Here is a 21,526-nt window from a genome sequence, read left to right as displayed (position 1 = left end):
CTGCACACATCTGGATATTTGGGTTAAACTGTTCTGGAACAGTGTTGTAAATACAACTTAACCACTGATTTGTAGTCGTGTCCTCTTTTGGAAGGCCAAACAAAGTCATTTCGCTTTCACAACGAAAAACACGGCAGCCTAGCGTGAGCGGAAGCCGCGGCTTAGCGTGAGCTGAGGCGGCGGGGTTGAGAACAATTCTAATATACAGATGTTGTGTGGTTTAATATTTTTGTGAAAACCATTTTTTCAGGATTCTTTGATAAATCAAAAGTTTAAAAGAACAGCATTCATTTGAAATATCTCATCTTTTAAATATCAGTCTTTACTGTCACTTTTGATTAATTTCATCCTTGCTACATTAACGTATTCATTTCTTTCAAAAGAAAACCCCAAACTTTTAAATAATACCGTGTATGTATATATATATTTTTTTTTTTAAGCTAATGCGTAATTTTACTGAGATATTGTTTAAAACGTTTTTAGAGGTAATAAACAAGTTACAGAAAAGGTCAAATGTCATTGTGATTTTTTATCATGCCACGTTTTTACCAGTGCATTTGGTACAGTAACTTCATATCATTTAATGAAATACACGGTTGTGACGTGGTCACTGTATTTTTACAGTAAAGTTCCACCAGACAGGTTCATTGTTTTCATATACAGTATTTAGCTACATAATGCTATTATGTAAAATTACTACTTATGAAAAATATAAAAAATAATTCAGGCACAATATAAAACATGCCAGTTAGTAACTGACTGAAATGGAAATATTACGAATTTTTTGCTTTGAGTAAAAACATTTCTCATGTATAAAAAATTGTTGGACAAATGGGAAAAGCTTTTGAATACAGCAGCAGACTGCTGGTAAAATGCTTCAGTTCACTGAGTCAGTTCCATTAGCATTAAGTTTCTCACTCTCTGGTCTGGGTGTGCGGTCTGCTTGTTGATGGTTTCCCTTTCGGCAAGGAATACCGCGATTTTTCACGAACAAACCAAAGTCAATAAAGAAGGCCACCGTGGCCAGGAAGCCAAATGCCTGTAATACAGGAAATAAATGTTAGCCAGTCAGTATGAGCTATGTTGTCATATCAACTAAAAAAAAACACAAATCTAGCGCCATCATACCACTGCGCCCTGCTCCAGACCCGTTTGACCATTGTCTGCCGCAAACACAATGCTGGCAAGGAAAAACAGGATTGCCATGACTGATGTGTATCCGAAATCCTATGGAAAAATGAAAAGAAGAAGTTTAACTGTACATTTGATAAAATTGTATCCTCTGGAATAAGTGACTATGGCTGGTCAGGAGAGGTCAATCACAAAAAAATTTATTAATATAATATTCAAAATTTTTTATTATATTTAGCATTTGTACATTGTAATATTTAAAAAAATTAAATAATGATATTGCATTATTATTAATAGTGTTTTTTGACTTACCAGAGTAGGCCAGCTGTTAATTCCAACTCTCTGGTGCAACGGTGTGGCCAGGAGGATGAGGAGCAACAGTGTGAAGAGCAAGGCTGTGCAACTGACAAATTCAAAAAAGTAAAGTGGTCCACATTGCGAACAGCTGGACACCACCTCCTCCATCACAAAAGCCACAAAGGAAAGGAGCTGAGGGGACACAAATGAAATCCAAGTGCATTCATTAACCATCAGGTGGCAGTATCAGCTTATAACTCTATCCTGTATACAAGACAATATGAATGATTTGGGCGTTTTAGATTTGCCTAAGTGACTAAACATTGTATTTAGAGAACATGCATACTCAGTCACAATTCAAAACAGGAAATCAGGTGTGATGTAAATGCATCAGGTAGGGGATACCCAATAATCTATTTAGGACATTCACTCAGCAAAGTGATATTCATCATCCTGAGCTCTGTTTTAGTCACATGTATGCTATTAAAAGGTCTCCAGTCCAAAGGTTACATTTTCACCGTTACATCAATTCCAGGAGACTTTCCACTCAATTTCCCTTTAGCGAACTGAAACTGGCAAAAAAAAAAAATTTGACTGTAAATGATGTAGTCATGCTAGTAAGTTACTCAAATGTACTATAAAGAGAAGTCAAAATAACTCTCAGCATTGTTTGCTGTGGTGAATATGTCAACAACATCTCTGCTGTTAAACTCTGGGGTTGGTAGTGAAATTATTTCTTTAAACCATTAATAAAAGGCATAGCAATATGCTTAGTTTTAATACAGTTTGAGAATATAAAATATACATTCATAAATCAATATGACAAAGGGGAAGAGAGTATAGAAAATAATAATAAAACATAAATTTTTCTATAACAAATAGCTGGTATTTGACATTCAACTGGTAAAAAGAGAACAGATTCAGGGCAAAATAGGGAAAATCTATCTGTATAACTGGTAGTAAGGAGGAAGAGGAAATCCTTACAGCGTGCTCATTTATACAAAATCAAATGTCATAAGAAGCAACGTCAAAATGACAAAGCCAGACTAGCCCACACGTTTGACTCATAACGTCTGTTTTGAGCTTTGACAGCCCTGACTGCTAGGAAGGAACAGGGTAGGGTTCGCATGCAATTGTTATTGTCGCTTAAGAAGCAGAACCTTATCGCTACCACACAGAATCCATTCGAAATCCTCCATACAAACAAGCCGGATAGAACACAGCTGCTGTTCACCACCCAAAAAGGGGCTTATTTCAGACATTTATGAAATGACCTAAAATGTAACCAAACATGCTGAAACCACAAAGAAACAATTTCAGTCTGAAACTGAAACGAACAAAGCTTCATTCCTGGAAAACATGCATAAAAATATAAAGTTAAAGTGCTAAACTTGATCAGCATTTTGGAATAGACCGTTCCACAGCAAAATCAAAGCATTTCTTCACAATACAGTAGTCACTTGACTGTGGTTAACCGTCTCTGTTCTGATCAATACATTGTGGGTAGACTGATTTCCTACACAAAACCAGAGTTTAAAAAAAGATGTCTTACAAACTCAAGAAACACTGGAAACAGTTTGTTTAAAAATACACGGAATATCAAGTGTCAAGAACTAAGAAAGAAATCATTGACTTTTTTTCAAATTGAAACAAAGCAGCTGCAAATTCCCACTGGTAAATGACTAAAACTGTACACTGCACTGGTTTATATAGCACACAAAAAATATGCTATGGTTTGTGGGCAATAGTTTGATAAAGTGGTTTGGAGGTAGATGAGGAAAGATACTCTTCTCACTGAAGGGCTTCTAAGAACAAGCTTCAGCAACTGATCTAGATGAGGTTTCATCTGGGAAGTACCAAGGTGTTCCAGTGTTGTCATGTCAGTGGCTAAGTGGAAAAGGAAATTAAAAGTAGGGAATTTCAAGGGCATCCAGAAGACACCAGTTAATGAACAATCATAATCATTAAAAAAAAAGTATTAACATTTTATATATATATACACACACATTTTTAATTTTAACTTACATTTGTATACAATTTGAACTGTATATGATTAAAAAGCAAGTCTCTGTTCTGATTAATAACATACTGTTCAGTGTCATGAGAACACCACAAAAAAACTCCAGTGGCAATTTCCCTGAATACACTACAGGAGAAAAAGCATGAGACCAGGCCCTGGACTGTGGGGCAATTACTTATAAAGAGTATATTTGTCTCGATGTTGACCTCTATGTCTGTGGTGAATATGTCAACAACATCTCTGCTGTTAAACTCTGGGGTTGGTAGTGAAATTATTTCTTTAAACCATTAATAAAAGGCATAGCAATATGCTTAGTTTTAATACAGTTTGAGAATATAAAATATACATTCATAAATCAATATGACAAAGGGGAAGAGAGTATAGAAAATAATAATAAAACATAAATTTTTCTATAACAAATAGCTGGTATTTGACATTCAACTGGTAAAAAGAGAACAGATTCAGGGCAAAATAGGGAAAATCTATCTGTATAACTGGTAGTAAGGAGGAAGAGGAAATCCTTACAGCGTGCTTATTTATACAAAATCAAATGTCATAAGAAGCAACGTCAAAATGACAAAGCCAGACTAGCCCACATGTTTGACTCATAACGTCTGTTTTGAGCTTTGACAGCCCTGACTGCTAGGAAGGAACAGGGTAGGGTTCGCATGCAATTGTTATTGTCGCTTAAGAAGCAGAACCTTATCGCTACCACACAGAATCCATTCGAAATCCTCCATACAAACAAGCCGGATAGAACACAGCTGCTGTTCACCACCCAAAAAGGGGCTTATTTCAGACATTTATGAAATGACCTAAAATGTAACCAAACATGCTGAAACCACAAAGAAACAATTTCAGTCTGAAACTGAAACGAACAAAGCTTCATTCCTGGAAAACATGCATAAAAATATAAAGTTAAAGTGCTAAACTTGATCAGCATTTTGGAATAGACCGTTCCACAGCAAAATCAAAGCATTTCTTCACAATACAGTAGTCACTTGACTGTGGTTAACCGTCTCTGTTCTGATCAATACATTGTGGGTAGACTGATTTCCTACACAAAACCAGAGTTTAAAAAAAGATGTCTTACAAACTCAAGAAACACTGGAAACAGTTTGTTTAAAAATACACGGAATATCAAGTGTCAAGAACTAAGAAAGAAATCATTGACTTTTTTTCAAATTGAAACAAAGCAGCTGCAAATTCCCACTGGTAAATGACTAAAACTGTACACTGCACTGGTTTATATAGCACACAAAAAATATGCTATGGTTTGTGGGCAATAGTTTGATAAAGTGGTTTGGAGGTAGATGAGGAAAGATACTCTTCTCACTGAAGGGCTTCTAAGAACAAGCTTCAGCAACTGATCTAGATGAGGTTTCATCTGGGAAGTACCAAGGTGTTCCAGTGTTGTCATGTCAGTGGCTAAGTGGAAAAGGAAATTAAAAGTAGGGAATTTCAAGGGCATCCAGAAGACACCAGTTAATGAACAATCATAATCATTAAAAAAAAAGTATTAACATTTTATATATATATACACACACATTTTTAATTTTAACTTACATTTGTATACAATTTGAACTGTATATGATTAAAAAGCAAGTCTCTGTTCTGATTAATAACATACTGTTCAGTGTCATGAGAACACCACAAAAAAACTCCAGTGGCAATTTCCCTGAATACACTACAGGAGAAAAAGCATGAGACCAGGCCCTGGACTGTGGGGCAATTACTTATAAAGAGTATATTTGTCTCGATGTTGACCTCTATGTGGTAATTATTGGCTAAATTTAATGTGTTCAGAAGCATACTTCCCTGTACTTAAAGATTCTTGCTTTTAGTATGCGATTTGAATGTCATTTAAGCCCTTGACCTACCACAACATACTGTGAAAGTTAAGAATGAGATGGTAATTGAATTTAGCATCTGCTCTCTAACTGCATTAAGAGTTTAAAGGCAGACAGTAATTTCTTACATCTGATATCACTTAGTTTGTCACATGCAAGCAGACAACACCCTTTGGTCTTTCCAGCTGTGACCTTGCAAACACTTAAAATAGTGACAACCAATTAATAACACCCTGAGAAGAATCGATGCTAAAAGCTAAAGATCAAGATGATCAAATATGTACAGGGAAGTCTGAAAATTTCAGAAAATTACATTGAAAATCAGGGACTCAAAATCTAATTTAGCCCAGAAAATAAACAAAGAATTTTAGATTTTATTTTAAAACAAAGAAATGCTATGAATTTAAAAAAGCATAAGAAAATAAATGGATTCTGCACCATTTCTTGATTACCCTTCAAATCAAATGGTCAGATTCCTTGCTTTCAATACAGCACATATACATTTCTCATACCTTTTAAAATAGAGCATCAGGTTTTGCACAAACCTGTTGAGCCCATACCAGTATTTGGGATTAAAAGGATAAGGTGCAATGCTTATTGTGCGTGCTAAGTAACAAACATTTCAATGAATGAATGATGGTGAACCACACACAAAATAAACCAGGACCTCGCCTCATATGAGTCCATTGCATGTCTTTGCAAAACACAAGCAATATCTACTAAATAGCCACTCGACCAGTAGTATTCCTTAGTGAACCAAGATGCGTGCATGTTCTGCTTCCTCATAAATTATAGAAGTCAGTTTGACACATAAGGAAGATGCCAAGGAAATGGAGGGAATTTCTAACTTCGACTCAAGACAAAGTCCAACACTCTCAACTGCTTTACAAAAATCCCCATGAACAACAACCAAGCAGCACATGACTGCAATGCTGAAATTACCACGCTTGTTTAGAAATAAGCTTGTCATTATTCAATGCAGGCAAAAAAGTTGCCATTCCTCACTTGCACCCAAGGACTTTTTAAACATTCGCATTATCAAAGATGTGTGAGACAGGGCAATGGATTCATTCAGCACAATCTTTCATTAGCATGTAATAGAAACAACAATATTCTAATGAACACTATCAGTAGTCATATTTTAGCCCCACCTTTTAGAGGTTAAATGAACTGCCAGCGTTCTTGTTTACTATTATTAGCACACTTTTCCAATAATGCTAGCTTAACTTGAATTGTGTCTATAAAACGGATTAACCACTTATTCACTATAACGACCTCTTATTGAAACCATGTCCCAATGTACTTAGGTTTGAAGGGTTAAAAAAGTATTTTACATTAGGCTACTATAAAGGAAAGTGTATATATATATATAGCTATATTAGAACATTTAAAAGAGATCTCGTATAAATTATGATCCCAGTACATGTAAGCATGTGGTCACATTTGCGTCCAGCGTGTGTTTTCAGACAGAACATGAAACATGATACATGCAGCTTACCACTTCAATCACTTTTATCGCGAATCGAACTTTGTCCAGGTTCTCTGAAGGCACGATGAACCATTTTCTGGATTTGGGCTCCTGCGCTGCTGTTGTGGTGTTGTACACCGTGTCTGCGGTGGCCATACTGTAGCTATACTGTAGCTAAATCTGAAAACGAGAAGTATATAAAACAGTTTAGCAATAAAAGCGTTTATAAATCAGCACAGATAACGATATGTGATACTGTAAAGGAAACAAAGTAACGACGCGTCGATAGCTGGTGTTCACGCTGAGAAAAGCGAAAGTAAACCAAACCAGTCAAAGTCAAGTCTAACTAACAGAATTGATCAACACAGAACGGTCGATACAAACACACTGCAACATGTACAGCAGTCGATTATGTGTGATAAGAATATTGATAAATATTTAAGAGTGAAATACCTCAGGTGGTTGTTTTAAGGTGCTCTGTTTATGCCGTTCACGCGTCCTTTGTGTGACCAACTTGTGTTTTTCACTTCCGCACTCCCCTCAGTTTTCTAGGAAGGACTTCCTACGGAGGTTGCTGAAGTCTGCGACCCAGTCCGTGCTGCACCACAGAAGGGTGTTCTTGGGATTTTTGTTTCTGCGATTTTTACCTTTCAGTAGTTGTAAGAGATTTCAACTGTCTTGGAAACGTTTTTTCCATGCGCGCTTACATTTATTTGCTACTTCTGCGTGCCTTTTATGTCGATTGTAGTACTTTGGTAATTCAAGTCTTAAACTTTGAACATTTAATAATGATGATGATCTAAACAAAAATTGAAATAATCAAACAATGTTTATTGTGTGAAAAATATATGATAAATAGTGCTGTCAAACGATTAATCGCGATTAATCACATCCAAAATAAAGGTTTTTGTTTACATAATATATGTGTGTACTGTGTATATTTATTATGTATATATAAATACACACACATGCATGAATGTATTTAAGAAAAATATGTTATGTTTATACATTTAAAATATATATAATATCAATTGTATTAATATAAATATATACATGGAAATACATGGAAATATTTTCAAAATAGGATATATACTGTATGTGTGTGTATTTATATATACATAATAAATATACACAGTATACACATATATTATGTAAACAAAAACTTTTATTTTGGATGTGATTAATCACGATTAATCGTTTGACAGCACTAATTATAAATAAAATAATAATAATAAAATATTTCATATGACTCTCCATCAGTTGTAGGCATTTCCACCGCTTCAAATAATTTTGGCCTTAATAAAGTTTTACTAAAACGTATTACCTGAGGCAATAGAGCATGTCTGAGACCCTGACACTGGACCACAAAACCAGTCATAAGGGTCAGTTTTTTTTTAATTGAGATTTCAAAATTATACATCAAAGCTAAATAAATAAGCTTTCCATTGATGTATGGTTTGTTAGGATATAGGACAATATTAGGCGGAGATACGACTATTCGAAAATCTGGAATCTGAGGGTGCAAAAAAAAAAAATCTAAATATTGAGAAAATTGCCTTTTAAGCTGTCCAGATGAAATCCTTAGCAATGCACATTACTAATCAAAAATGAAGTTTTGATATATTTACGGTAAGAAATGTACTAAATATTTTGATGGAACATGATCTTTACTTAATATCCTAATGATTTTTGACATAAAAGAAAAATCAATAATTTTGACCCATACTAGGTATTGTTGGCTATTGCTACAAATATACCCCAGCGACTTAAGACTGGATTTGTGGTCCAGGGTAACATATGTGATGAGTGAACAAAATTACAAAAAAGAAAAAAAGTTGTATTTTATTGTGCAACAATTTCAATCAAGCTGTAATTTTGTCAAATTATTCGAAAAATGTGAGAATATTATGCCATTGTTTGTACTGAGGATGCATAAAATGCTGGCTATGAAAACAGCCTTTGAAAAGCAAGGGATTCTGACATTTCACATCACGCATGTGGTCTTTGCTGTAATTTTCTTGTAATAAAAAAGATTTTACTTTGAAAATGCTTGGCATTGGAATTTGGAAGATGATGTTGATAAGCAGCTAATGAGAAAGCATGTGCTTTTAATTCCCATCTTTAACAAGGGCTGTTCATACTCTGGGTCTTTATGGATCCATCAGTTTCTCTCCTCTTTAATGATTTTGGTTAGATCTCTATATTGGTCTTAACCTTTCTGTATAATGAAATAAACTTTTGTAAAGACAGATAATTTGTCATTACTGTTTGGAGTCAATAATAAATGCCAATGTACACACAGACATTGGCACTGAACAGACATTGAAGGCATATAGGACCTGCAGCACCACCTCCAGATGTCAGTCATTTCCAGCTTCACTGACCTATGGAAGTTTCATTCAAGTTGCTCCAAGTTTGTGACATTTGAAAATTATTTGAAAATTTGATTTGAATCCTTAAAGCAGCTGACCAATTGAACACTTTAAAACTCTCTAAATTACTTGCAATATATTGATTAGTCCCCCTTAAGTTTAGTTGCATAGTTTATTTTTATATATTTCTGTTTTTATCATTTGTGAGTATTTTGTTTGTATATATCTTTCAATATATGCTGCATTTATTCATGTTCAATGTCAATTGTCATTCATTCATGTATTCAGCTAATAACTGTTGTTAAGAGCACTGATGATTTTGTATGTCAATAAAAACATAATTCACACAACATGCTGCTGCTGTGGTTATTGTTGTTGATGCTTTACTGTAAAACCCTAACCGAAGCTACACTCTAAGATGCCTCATTACTGATTTTCTGGAGCTCAGCCATCCAACACAGACTGTCAACACACTCTCAACAGGTAAATAATTTCTTTCTTAAAATGTATATAAATTATAACTTTCAAATGCTAATTGGTTTCGCATGTCTTTTCTCTTTTAAGTTTAAGAGAACATGCAAGTGTGACCAGCTTTATTCAGTTAAGGATACTCTCCTCTTCTTCACTAAGTAACAAAGATATTGAATTTTTGGTCCATTTTGTTAGACTAGGTTTTTTATTACTAGGGTTTATGCATAAACATATCCAGCTATCCTATGACTTTATCACACCAAAATACAGATAATGATTAACTTAGAGGCATCATAGAGGATTGTGAAGCTATTTCACTGGAGCTTGGTCTTCAATGCACTATTTTATGTTCTATTTTGTTTTATTTCTTTAAGCATTTATTTATGTTCAATGTCCATTTTCACTCATTAATGTATTCTGCTATTAACTGTTGTTAGAACTGCCATTTTTGCTAATTTCACGTCATTAAAAAAGTACCTAATTGACACGTTGTTGTTGTTGATTTTATGTAAAACCCTAATAGACACTTCAAGATATTATAAGACCAGGCAGATAGAGGGGTAAAAAACTATATTAATAAATAATATTTGCAAATAATACTAATATTAATTAAAAACTATAATTAAAAAGGTTATTTATAACACCAATAAGGTCCTATATAGCATTTTCAAAGCATGGTTCTATATGGAACCCAATAAAAAAAGGTTCTATTTAGCACTAAAAAGGGTTCTGCTATTGTTACAAGCCGAAGAACCCTTTTCTGGTACTGTTTAGAACCATTTTTCTTAAGAATGTATATACTGTATATATATAAAATTGAGATTTTATTTCAATTTCACTGTAGTTAAAGCTTTAGTGTTTTTGTTGTGTTTTCGACATTTTTATTATTGTTGTTGTTTTTAATATGCCTACAATTTTTATTCATTTTAATATATATCGTTTTAGCTTTTTAGTACCTAAAGTTAAACTAAATGAAAATGAGAAATGATGCCCTGAAAACAGCGGAAATAAAATAAGTTTAAGGGTTTTCAATTATTATTATGTAATTTAATTTTACTTAAAGTAACTAAAACTTTTTAATGTTTTGAGTTCTAGTTTTAATTAATGATCACTTTGCTGCAACAGACCACAAGAGAGCAGACTCATTCTAACAAACACGCACGTCAAAATCCACAGTGCTATATACATTTTTCTATTTAATTCAACTACATGCCACAGTTGAATACATCTGGGGTGTATAACATCAAGTTCTCTTATCTCTTACTCCCTTACACATCATAACACTAAACAACAATGGAAAATAATATAAAAAACAATAAATGACAAATCTCTTTGCTCTCTTGAAGCAAAACACACACAGTAGTTTGCATTTGAGGATCCTTAGATCCTTCATATGTTACGAACTGCACACTGACATTGGCAGCAAACTGCTTTTGTGGGTCACACAGTGGTTGTATTTTCCAACATTACACTTCTGTAAAGTATGACCAACAAATGTGAGAAATGTACATTTCTTCCTCTATTGCATCCCAACCATTTCCCTCTTTTTCCTGTTTGTTTGGGCATTTCAGTGTTGTGCTTGTGAACATAAGTGCCATTTACTTTAGCCAGTGGTACAGAGGTTCTTTCACTGGGCTTGCTGTACTCTAAACAGAGCATTAAGGAGGAGTTTAGATGTGCACAAGTCATGTTTCCAAATTAGCTGGAATACTAAGATGGAATCTCTCTAGGACTGCAGCTCTCTTCATTTCTCTATTTCCCTCCATAGATAATGGCTTTGTTTATCCTAAGGAATTTAATTCCCTTCCACACTGCAGCAGAGTTACAACAACCCATTAGTGATCTAGCACATGTCAGTGTATTTCCCTCTTTCTCTTTTGGAGGCACTTCCCCTGATAGAGGTCAAGGGTTTCCTGTAGTTTTTGCACAACAACAACCTCTTGCTGTAACCGGAAGTTGTGAGCATGAGTCACTGTGTGTTAAGTAGTTCTGCAGATAAGATACCTTAAACATTTCAATATTAATACGTAGCATGATTTTTGCTACATTAAAGCCAATCTGACTAAACAGTAATAGGATAATACACAAAAACTTGTCGAGGTCATATTTCATCCCAGAACCAAAAGAAACAATGATATAAAGGGCATGAAGCCTGTTAGGACCATTAAGGGTTGCATTGCATCACAACATCATTTTAATACCACTTTGCCCCTATAATTCTCATTACTGTAATGCATCCAGACATATCTTTGTTATGCATTTGTTTTTAAATCAGCATAAAGAAAATATAACAAATATTATGATGAATAATCAAGTATAAATACAAATTTACATTTTTGCATTATGTTGTTTGTGTTTGCCATAAAAATGTAACAATGCAAAAAAAATTGTAATGGTAAAAAAAAAAATCTTAAAGGGATAGTCCACCCAAAAATACAGATTATTTTGTAATTTCCTAAACTTCCTGTCATTTCAAACCTTTGTGACTTCATTTTTTTCTGTGCAACACAGAAGAAGATATTTTGAAGAATGTTGGTAACATTTTCGGTTCCCTTTGACTTCCATTGTATGATCAAAAAATGTAATGGAAGTCAATGGAAGTCAATGTTTGGTTACTAATATTTTTCAAAGTATCTTCTTTTGTAATCCACATAAGAAAGCAAGTCATGAGGATGAGTAAAAGTCTTGTTCTGACTCAAATTCAGATTTTAAATCAATAAAGAATCAACAAAGCATACACAACATCAGGAGACCTTTTCTTTTTATCAGTGTATAAAACAAAGGGACTTACATTTAGACAGCCAAAAATACATTCTTTAAACTTTACAGTTGCAAATCATAATATCATATATAGAGATACTGTGAAAAGCAAAAACACACTTCAACTCTTGTAATAATAGTAATAATACTGTGGATCAGCATCAATCCTTCATGAACACCTAATTTCAGCCAAAATATTCTTTGATCACAGGCACTAAATCAAATCTGCATCACACGATATCTATACTGTCAAATAAATAATGTAAACATTCTTGTGAATAAATGGCCCCTTTTGGTTTCAGACATTGTTGATAAATACATCAAAACACTCTTAAAACCAGTCTTAATGCTGAAAAATTCTAAGTTTGACCCCAGCCGATTAAGTTCACTGAGGCACTATCATTTTGATGATGAAATCCACTCTTGAAGCATAAAGCATCTTCAAAAACTACCGAAAATGTCCCTTTAATGTCCTTAAAGAACTCATCTCTCCAGAACAAACTGAGAATTTTTCTTGCTACTTTCATCTGATAAGACAGTGTCTTCCATCCAGTTACACTGCAGCACCTTCAAGAGAGAATTAGCAGGAAATTATGCAATGAATTTCAACAGGTCCATTCTGTTAAAGGAACAGCTCACCCTAATTCATATTTGCTAAAAATGTAATCACCCTCAGATAGGGCTGCACGATAATTCGAAATGGAATCGAGATCGCGATTCGACAGAAGCTGCGATTGTCATGCGTATCTTTCAGTGAAGCACGGTTCTGTGATCAGCAGTAAATCTTCATCCAAAGGCCAGAGGGTGCTCTCGCTGAAACTCCAAATATGCCTCGCAGAAGAAACCCAGAAAATGCCTATCTGCAGCTGAATAAACACAAGATTCAACTGCTTTCATTGATTCAACGGGACTAATAAACACATGACTACGGCAATATACGGTTTATCCAAGTTCTTATTATAATTTTCATTAAAATAAAGTATATTTATAATGCAATGCCTTTATCACTGCTTAAATACTATGAAATATGTTGCATGCCTTATTCTGTGTAAGAAGCCACATCATCTCACAGAAGGATTTATTTCAAACACTCGACTGACGTTATGAAGTGAGTTTGGGGTAAAAATATGTTATTAAATGTGGTATTTTCACATGCTTTCAGATGGAGCAGCATTTACTTCACAGAGCCGTAGTTTACAGAGAAGCTATGCAAACAGCTGTCATTATTGCGAACAATTTCTTCGATTTCAGAATCGCGCAATAAAATCGCCTGCGATTTTTTTTTTTGCGTAACTTGTCAGTGAACTACGGCTATGTGTAGTCAATTCTGCTCCATCTGAAAGCACGTGATGATGATTTACTGCTGATTACAGAACCGGCTTTTTTAACAAAATGCACATGACAATCGCATTCGATTAATCGTGCAGCCCTACCCTCAGGCTATCCAAGATGTAGATGTTGTGTGTTTCGATATCAGAACAGATTTGGAGAATTTAGCACTACATCACTTGCTCACCAATGGATCCTCTGCAGTGAATGGGTGCCGTCAGAATGAGAGTCCAAATGACTCCAGTCTAGACTCCAATTGCTTCCAGCTAAAATACAAGTTCATAATCCATAATAACGATTTCTCCAGTGAAAAGGTCAATCGGGAAAGAAATATGTACAGATCAAGCGCTGTTTAGAACAAAAGCAGTCCAAACAGTTCTGAACAATTATGTCGGTGTTTTTTGATGTGAGATGAAAACAAGAGATGGACTTTTTCACTAGACGTTACATTTCACAAAATGTTAATTGATGGACTGGAGTCGTATGAATTACTTGTGGATTACTGTGATGTTTTATCAGCTGTTTGAACTCTCATTCTGACGGCACCCATTCACTGCAGAGGATCCATTGGTGAGCAAGTGATGTAATGCTACATTTCTCCAAATTTGTTGCAGTGAACAAATACATTTGTCTACATTTTGGATGGCCTGAAGGTGGATATTCATTTATTTATTTATTTTTTTCTTAAAACTGTTCACGGCTTTCATATTTTACAAATTACATGATTAAAACATGATCAGACTCACCACTTGGTTGAGAGCCACATGTGACCTTATAAGAAGTCAATATGCTGATTGCAATAAGAAAAGTAGCTATAAAGCCAAACACCTGTGTTTATGTAAAAACAGACATTAGTGACACATTAATAATATTCTATAATCACATGTTATTAATAGATCTTTCTTAGAATTGCACATGCACTGCCAAATAAATATAGTGTAATGCAACAGTAACGATTCGCATTTCCTGCTTCCTCATCCATACACAAGAAGGCTTTGTGCATTTCCCCGACCAATCAGTAGCATGCATTGCACATACTGCAAGCATAAAAAGGCACTCACAGATCCAGCGATCAAAGCTGAGATCCCATGACTCTTCACAGCAACAACTATAGAGGCAATAAAGATCAGGATTCCTCCCACAGCATAATGTAAAAACTCCTGTGAAAGCAATAAAGAGCTAATTTGAGATGTAAAAGCAGCATTAACTTTCTGAAAGATTACAAAAGACACCTAATGCCATGATCTTCGGTGAGAAGATGTGTAAGTGAAATGTTAACTGTGCCGACGTACCGTCAATGTCCAGTTGATGCATGTGATTTTGCTTTGAAGTCCAAACAAATGCATGAGGAAGAAGATTAAGAAGACGATGAGAAACCATGCAGTGACCACCTCAAAGTAGCGGTAGACGGAGTAATTATTGATCCCCTTACAGTGCACACAAAGGAAAGCAATCAGGAGGATCACCTGCAAAATTAGAGGTAGTAAATTTCATTCACTTGTGCCCTTCACAAGAAATACTAATATTTTTACTTTGACACAAAGAACAAAGTAGTAATGCTTTAGCTCAATAAAACCTTGGATTTCACCAATTCAGTAAATTAAAGTACTTGGACAACGAGAAGTGAAGAAGTTTCTGTTAATTTCTTCAGTAATATTAAGTTTAAATAATTTTTATGTGTCTGATATTTTCAGTTTAAATGTCTGGTTTTTAATTAATTTATATTTAGTTTTTAAAAAATAAAATATTTATTTCATATTTAAGAATTATAAATGTAAAATAAATTACTTTTTTAAATCATGATTTTTAAAGTAAACGACTAAACATTTAATTATTGTCCTATTTCTGTATAATATTGTCCTATTAGAATTCAACAACAAAAATATATGCATGATAAATATTTTAAAAATAATATCAAAACAATAATATTACTCTAGTATTACTAGTTTTGATATCATATTTGTTTAGTGCTATAGTACCATTAAATACTGTTAAAATATGATGCATTTCCAACTTTGTTGCATAGAAGTGTTAAATAATGAATGCAAATACTAAAAAAAACACAGGTTTCTTTTCCTGTGAACACTGGTGTTTCCTGTTGAACCAATTAAGTAGAAATGTGTGAATGGTGGAAAACATAAATCCTGTTGTCAAACCATTTATCTTTTATCTGAAATGTTTCATCTTTGGCTTCGGTGGGTTTTGTGTTTAGCCCTCTTTGAGCACAGAGGCCCCACATGTTGCAGTGCAAATATCTCAATCTCTCTCATCACTGCAACCATTTTAGCAGCCGGCTGTTCCTGAGCATCCAGAGTGTGTGAGTCTTAACAAATTACCTTTGCCTGTCATCACCTTCTACACACTCACACGAACACACACATTTTAAGTGGTAATAAAGACTTTATTTTGAGGAAGTCCTCCCTCCTGCAGCAGTACCATGGAACAGTGATGATGTCTGATTGATACTGAATGATTACCATAATCCCATACCATGGTATTTAATCCAAAATACTTTGAAGAATTGCATTATTCCAGATTCATACCCTTTAGAGAACATCATGACACTGTCATGAATCCAAAAAATATATATTTTAATAGTATGACACATATTCAAACATAAAAAACATAGCAATAACATTGTACAGTACATGTTATCATTTCTGTTGGTGAAAATGAGGTTTAGCTTTAACTTCCAGGATACTTTTCACCAATTTTCCTTTAACAGAAATATATTAGTATATTGTGTCGTTCGAACATAAGCAAATTATACATATAGTATTCATGAACAGTTCACTCGAAAGTTCTGTTAATCAATGAAGCATTTACAGTAATGCATACAAATATTTAAATAACATCAAAACCAAAACAACAATCCCTAGTTTTACAGTAATGTTTGTTTTGGTCTATATTACGGTTTAAGCTTAAAGTATGATGCATTTCTCACTTGAGAATAAATAGCTGTTGCACAGAAGGTTGAGAAATTTATGAAAACACACACACACACACAAAAGTGACTTTTCCTGTGAACTTTGTCGTTTCCTGTTGAACTGATTAGGGAGAGATACATCTATGTGATTATACACCACGGTACTGAATGATTATCAGATTCATTTACCATGGTATTTAATCCAGCATTCTTTAAAGAATATCATGGTACATTTTGGGATTGTTTTTTAGTACAATTAGATTAAAACGTTTAGTTAGCACAAGTTTTCAGATTTATCTCCTAAAGAATAACATGGTAGACTACTGCCCAAAAACATAATAACATAAAGTATGGTAAAATCGTGTTACAGTACGTTTTAGCATTTTTTGTTCTTGGAGACTTTTTTTTTCTCCAACGTTTCTCCAAAATAAATACTGGACGTGCTGCTGTAAATAAATGCACTGATCCTTCATTGTGAGTGCATAAAATGCATTCATGGCAAGTTTAGGGAAGAGTTGCGTTAGTCGGTCTTTGAAGCATCGTGGTGTAAAAGAGTCAGTTACCATCTTTAATCCATCTATCTTCCCTACATTAAGGATTCTATGCATTCGTCTACCTTTACTTCATAAAATAAATGTGATACAAGTATAACTTTCTCTTACCACTTGGCCGATTTTCAGTAATCCTTGAAATGAACGCGCATACCCGATGTTGCAAAATCCTCCATCCGATGAGGATGTTGTTGTTGTTGTGCTTGTAGTAGTAACGACAAAGTGAGACATTCTGGTGTATCCTATTTGAGGAACTTTTAAAAAAAAAATATATATATATAATATTTATTTAAAGCTGCTTACACTGAACTAGTAGTTGAGTCGGGAGAAGCGTCAACTACAACAGAGTGTGACCAAAGACGTCCACGTTTCCAGGGGATATAAAACAGGCTCGTCCACACGGGGGCGCGTGGAGGCTCAAAGCTGCAAATGTGTGGGACATAAGCTGCAAGTGGGCTTGTTTAAAGGGGTCATATGACGTTGCTAAAAAAAAGAACATTATTTTGTGTTTATGCGGTTTAAAGTTTAAAAAACACATTATTTTCCACATAATGTACATTATTGTTTCTCCTCTATGCCCCGCCTTTTTGAAACACGTCGAATTTTACAAAGCTCATCTTTCTGAAAAGCGAGGTGTGCTCTGATTGGCCAGCTATCCAGTGCGTTGTGATTGGCCGAATACCTCAAGCGTGTGACGGAAATGTTATGTTATGTAACCATACTGTGATGCCGTGTCCCGGTGTGACGAGACAAAACCAATAAAACCCATTACAAACAAGGCATTTGTAGCATCCAGTGGGGACATAATTACTGATAATAATGACTTGTACAGTTTTTTTACGTGTTGCGTTGCATCACGCCGTGTAAACATAAAACAATGTCTGCATTTGTGATCGGAGTAATGACAAACAACAAGCGCTACTCTACACTGCCCAAAACTCGCGTTTGAATCATCAGTAGCAAATCCTTTAAATATGAAAACTTACTTACAAGCTACGAGTCAGCATTATTTGTCAGAACACCGGCATTGTAGGCTACTCTCAGTGATGGCGCTACACCGTCATTTGTGCTAAACCACGGCATCAGACGTATCGTCCTTCTGTAGGCTATATGCAATCCATTACATAGTCACTAAGGTTGTGATGTGGTGTTCGTTTTAATGTTTTATTTAAGTTTTAAGTATGCACAGTTCTGATTATGCATATAAATATGTATTGTGTTGTTAATGCTAAACGCATGGGTGCTGTCCATTTCTGAAGTCTTTCCTTTGTATGTCAAAAGTTTTTGTCGTTGTCTTATGGTCACTTGTATTAAGATTATATTGATCTATATAATCTATTTTGATGAATTTGCCTATTCGTTGGCAAAATATAAATGAAATCTACACTTCTGTTGAATATGGTGTGTACCATAGCTGCTTTTATTTTTAAAAAACTACAATTTCTTTATGAAGTAACTCTGACGTCATCAATATCATTTATTTTCTTAGCACCCCCACATATTGGTCTAGCCCCCCCTTAGCACCAGTAAAGAAAAAATTCTGGTGCCGTGCCTGGCTACTCTCCCAGGAAACAGTCTTCGTGCTCCATAAAATGCGCTGCACACATCTGAATATTTGGGTTGAAGTGTTCTGGAACAGTGTTGTAAATAAAACTTAACCACTGATTTCTAGTTGTGTCCTCTTTTGGAAGGCCAAACAAAGTAGTTTTGCTTTCACAACGAAACACACAGCGTCTCCACGACATGGCGGCGGCAACAATACTACAGCGAGAATCAAAGTTATGCCTTCTTTCTTTGCGTGAACATTTGGGCAGCATTATGCAAATCTTCGCACATAGTGACATAGACATGTGGGGGCGTGTTTAAACGAGGCGTTTTAGGAGGGTGTGGACGAGTCTTAACTTTTATAAAGAATATCTCTTTGGGTTTGAGACTTTAGTCTTTGCAACTTTAGGGATCTTATCTATTCACGAACAGCATGTAACACTCCAAAGAGAAAGGAAAATTTGAAATCGCATGGTATGACCCCTTTAATGTCATGTGGGTTGTATCGGTTCACGCTCCCGGTGGCGGAGAAAATGACTTTCAGCGGCGGCATGGTAGATGAATGGAAGAGGTATGTGTGATGTACAATTTTTGTTTGTTTTGTTTTATAAAAAGTATTACAAGCTGTTAAAAGTGCATTTTCTTGGTGGCTTTTGTACAATGTTTTCTTAGTACCTAGTGATGGCAAAGGGAACCAGCGAAGCTTTCAACACAATTGTATCGGAAAAAGGTTAATTACTCGAAGCTTTTTAAAACGGTTTATGCTGTGGCCATCTAGTGGTCATAAAAATGAACAACACCTTCCAAAGTGTTATGTTCCATTCTGTTTTTTTACAGTCAATGGTTCCATTACAGCCACTGGTTTCACATCTGCTTCTACAACTGATTATTTGTTTTATTATATTTTATATAAATAATGGCCATTGTCAAAGTTTTGGACTGCACTGATTTATAAAGTGTAAATGTCTTAAATGTTTGTTAATACTAATAATAATTAATAATCAGTTTTGGGTACATTAATGGTGAACAAACTAGCGTTTAGTCTAGTTGTGGTTTTTTAAAGGAATAGTTTGTCTAACATTTTTAATAAAGTCTATTTTACTTGGCCTCATGTTGTCCCTTGGAGCTTAAAATTTCTGGACACCATTTACTTGCATTGCATAGACCTACAGAGCTGAGAAATTATTCTTGAAATATTTGTACATGTTCAACAAGAGAAATAAAGTCATGCATATCTTGGATGGCATGGAGAGAGTGTTTTAAATTTGGGTCAACCCTAGTGCTCATTGTGCTTCTTGTGTACCCACCAGGTTATGTTAGGAAGGGCAAGCGAGGTGAGCTCCGTGGAATTTACTTGGAAGCAATGCATCCGGGATTTTGCAGTGTCCACTGCATGCAAGTCTATTGTGCTGAATAAATGATTGTACAAAATTTGATTAATCAGAAATAAAATAATTTACCCACACTGAGATTTCAAATTAATACACTGATTTGTGTAACATGTTCTGAAGAACATTAGTCTGTAATTTGCTGTAATTTGATTTTTTTTAAATATGCTAAATAAAGAATGTGCAGTACAGGTGAATGGTAACTACTTTTTCTTAACAGTACTCAGCATGTTCTTCATGCATCGCACATTTACCTCCTGAGTGCAACTGCACCTCACTTTACTGTAGAAGAATTGTAGAAGTAAAATGTAATATCCAGAAATATGCTTTAATTACTACAGTTAAAGGATTTAAAAGGACACCATCACGAAGCATGGCAAAAGGTGTAAAGACATGATTTCAATGTTGACAGTGAATGGTATTGGAAACACAATAATGACAAAACTGTAAGAATTTCAGTTTAAACTACTATGAAAATGCGTTATGTTTATATCATTTTTTAAACTACGATGTAATCCAGCCTACTTGCGGCATAAGCTCCTCCCACTTGCTGTTCTTGGTGTAAGCTCCTCCCACTTGCAGGTCTCCGGGCTGCAGCGATAACTACTTGGAGAGGCTGCATTCAAAACTTTTTGAAAACAAAACATTTATAATCCAAAATATAATATTATTTTTTTAATTATGAACTATGATGACATATATCTGAAATGCGAAGCAAAATACACCATACAAATCTCAAATATAATGATTTTTCAAACAAATGATCATACAATAATCAAAAACAAGTCTGATTGGTCCATCCGCATCAGCGCCTAGAAAAGAATCAGATACCACGTGATAACGTGTTACCGTCTAGCGGTCTAGCGATAATAATCCACACGTACATATAACCAGAGGCGGACAAAGTACTCAACTCTATTACTTGAGTGAAAGTACAGATACTGCTGGTCAAATATTACTCTATTACAAGTAAAAGTTGTAAAGACAGATTTTTACTTAAGTAAAAGTACAGAAGCACTTGCTTTTAAAAGTACTTAAGTACCAAAAGTAAATTTACTTTTTTATGTCAATGCACATATTTTTTATTGTTGTACGTAATACTTGAAATACTTCTGAAGCAACTTAGAATACATTACACCTGCTGAATACACTGACTAGCTTGTAGTATCTTTGGAATAAAGAGCTTTTAGAATGTTAAAAACCCTAGTGGGGGAAAAACTAAACAAAAACAAAAAAACAAATTATTTAACACCCCTACCCACCCCCACAAAAACAGGATGGTAGTGATCTCACACAGCTCTGGACACATCTATGTGTAGCCATTCATCCACATTTGAACAGAGTCGACAGTGAAATCCTGTAAATACAGAGTGATAAAAAAGAAAGAAAAATCAAACCTGCTTTAAAACCCAGCAACA

The 21,526-nt window shown here is 34.7% G+C and overlaps 2 protein-coding genes across 2 annotated transcripts; both read right to left on the bottom strand.

Annotated features, from left to right (window-relative positions):
• Positions 1 to 787: 787 nt before the first annotated feature.
• cmtm6 (CKLF-like MARVEL transmembrane domain containing 6) lies at positions 788 to 7,398 on the bottom strand. The gene is made up of 5 exons (XM_016292477.1): positions 7,220 to 7,398; positions 6,797 to 6,946; positions 1,444 to 1,620; positions 1,129 to 1,227; positions 788 to 1,039 (listed from the first exon to the last, which is right to left on the bottom strand). The coding sequence occupies exons 2-5, from the start codon at positions 6,920 to 6,922 to the stop codon at positions 878 to 880; spliced, it is 564 nt and encodes a 187-aa protein (XP_016147963.1). The 5' UTR covers positions 6,923 to 6,946; positions 7,220 to 7,398; the 3' UTR covers positions 788 to 877.
• A 5,125-nt stretch (positions 7,399 to 12,523) lies between these two features.
• Positions 12,524 to 17,537, bottom strand: cmtm7 (CKLF-like MARVEL transmembrane domain containing 7). The gene is made up of 5 exons (XM_016292476.1): positions 17,287 to 17,537; positions 14,991 to 15,164; positions 14,760 to 14,858; positions 14,445 to 14,526; positions 12,524 to 12,936 (listed from the first exon to the last, which is right to left on the bottom strand). The coding sequence occupies exons 1-5, from the start codon at positions 17,404 to 17,406 to the stop codon at positions 12,923 to 12,925; spliced, it is 489 nt and encodes a 162-aa protein (XP_016147962.1). The 5' UTR covers positions 17,407 to 17,537; the 3' UTR covers positions 12,524 to 12,922.
• Between the last annotated feature and the right edge of the window lie 3,989 nt (positions 17,538 to 21,526).

This window comes from Sinocyclocheilus grahami, unplaced genomic scaffold (genome assembly GCF_001515645.1).
Source record: "Sinocyclocheilus grahami isolate Dianchi unplaced genomic scaffold, SAMN03320097.WGS_v1.1 scaffold285.1, whole genome shotgun sequence".
Lineage (NCBI taxonomy): Eukaryota > Metazoa > Chordata > Actinopteri > Cypriniformes > Cyprinidae > Sinocyclocheilus > Sinocyclocheilus grahami.
The sequence above is the reverse complement of the archived record's forward strand: the minus strand, read 5'-3'. Positions and strand labels throughout refer to the sequence as shown.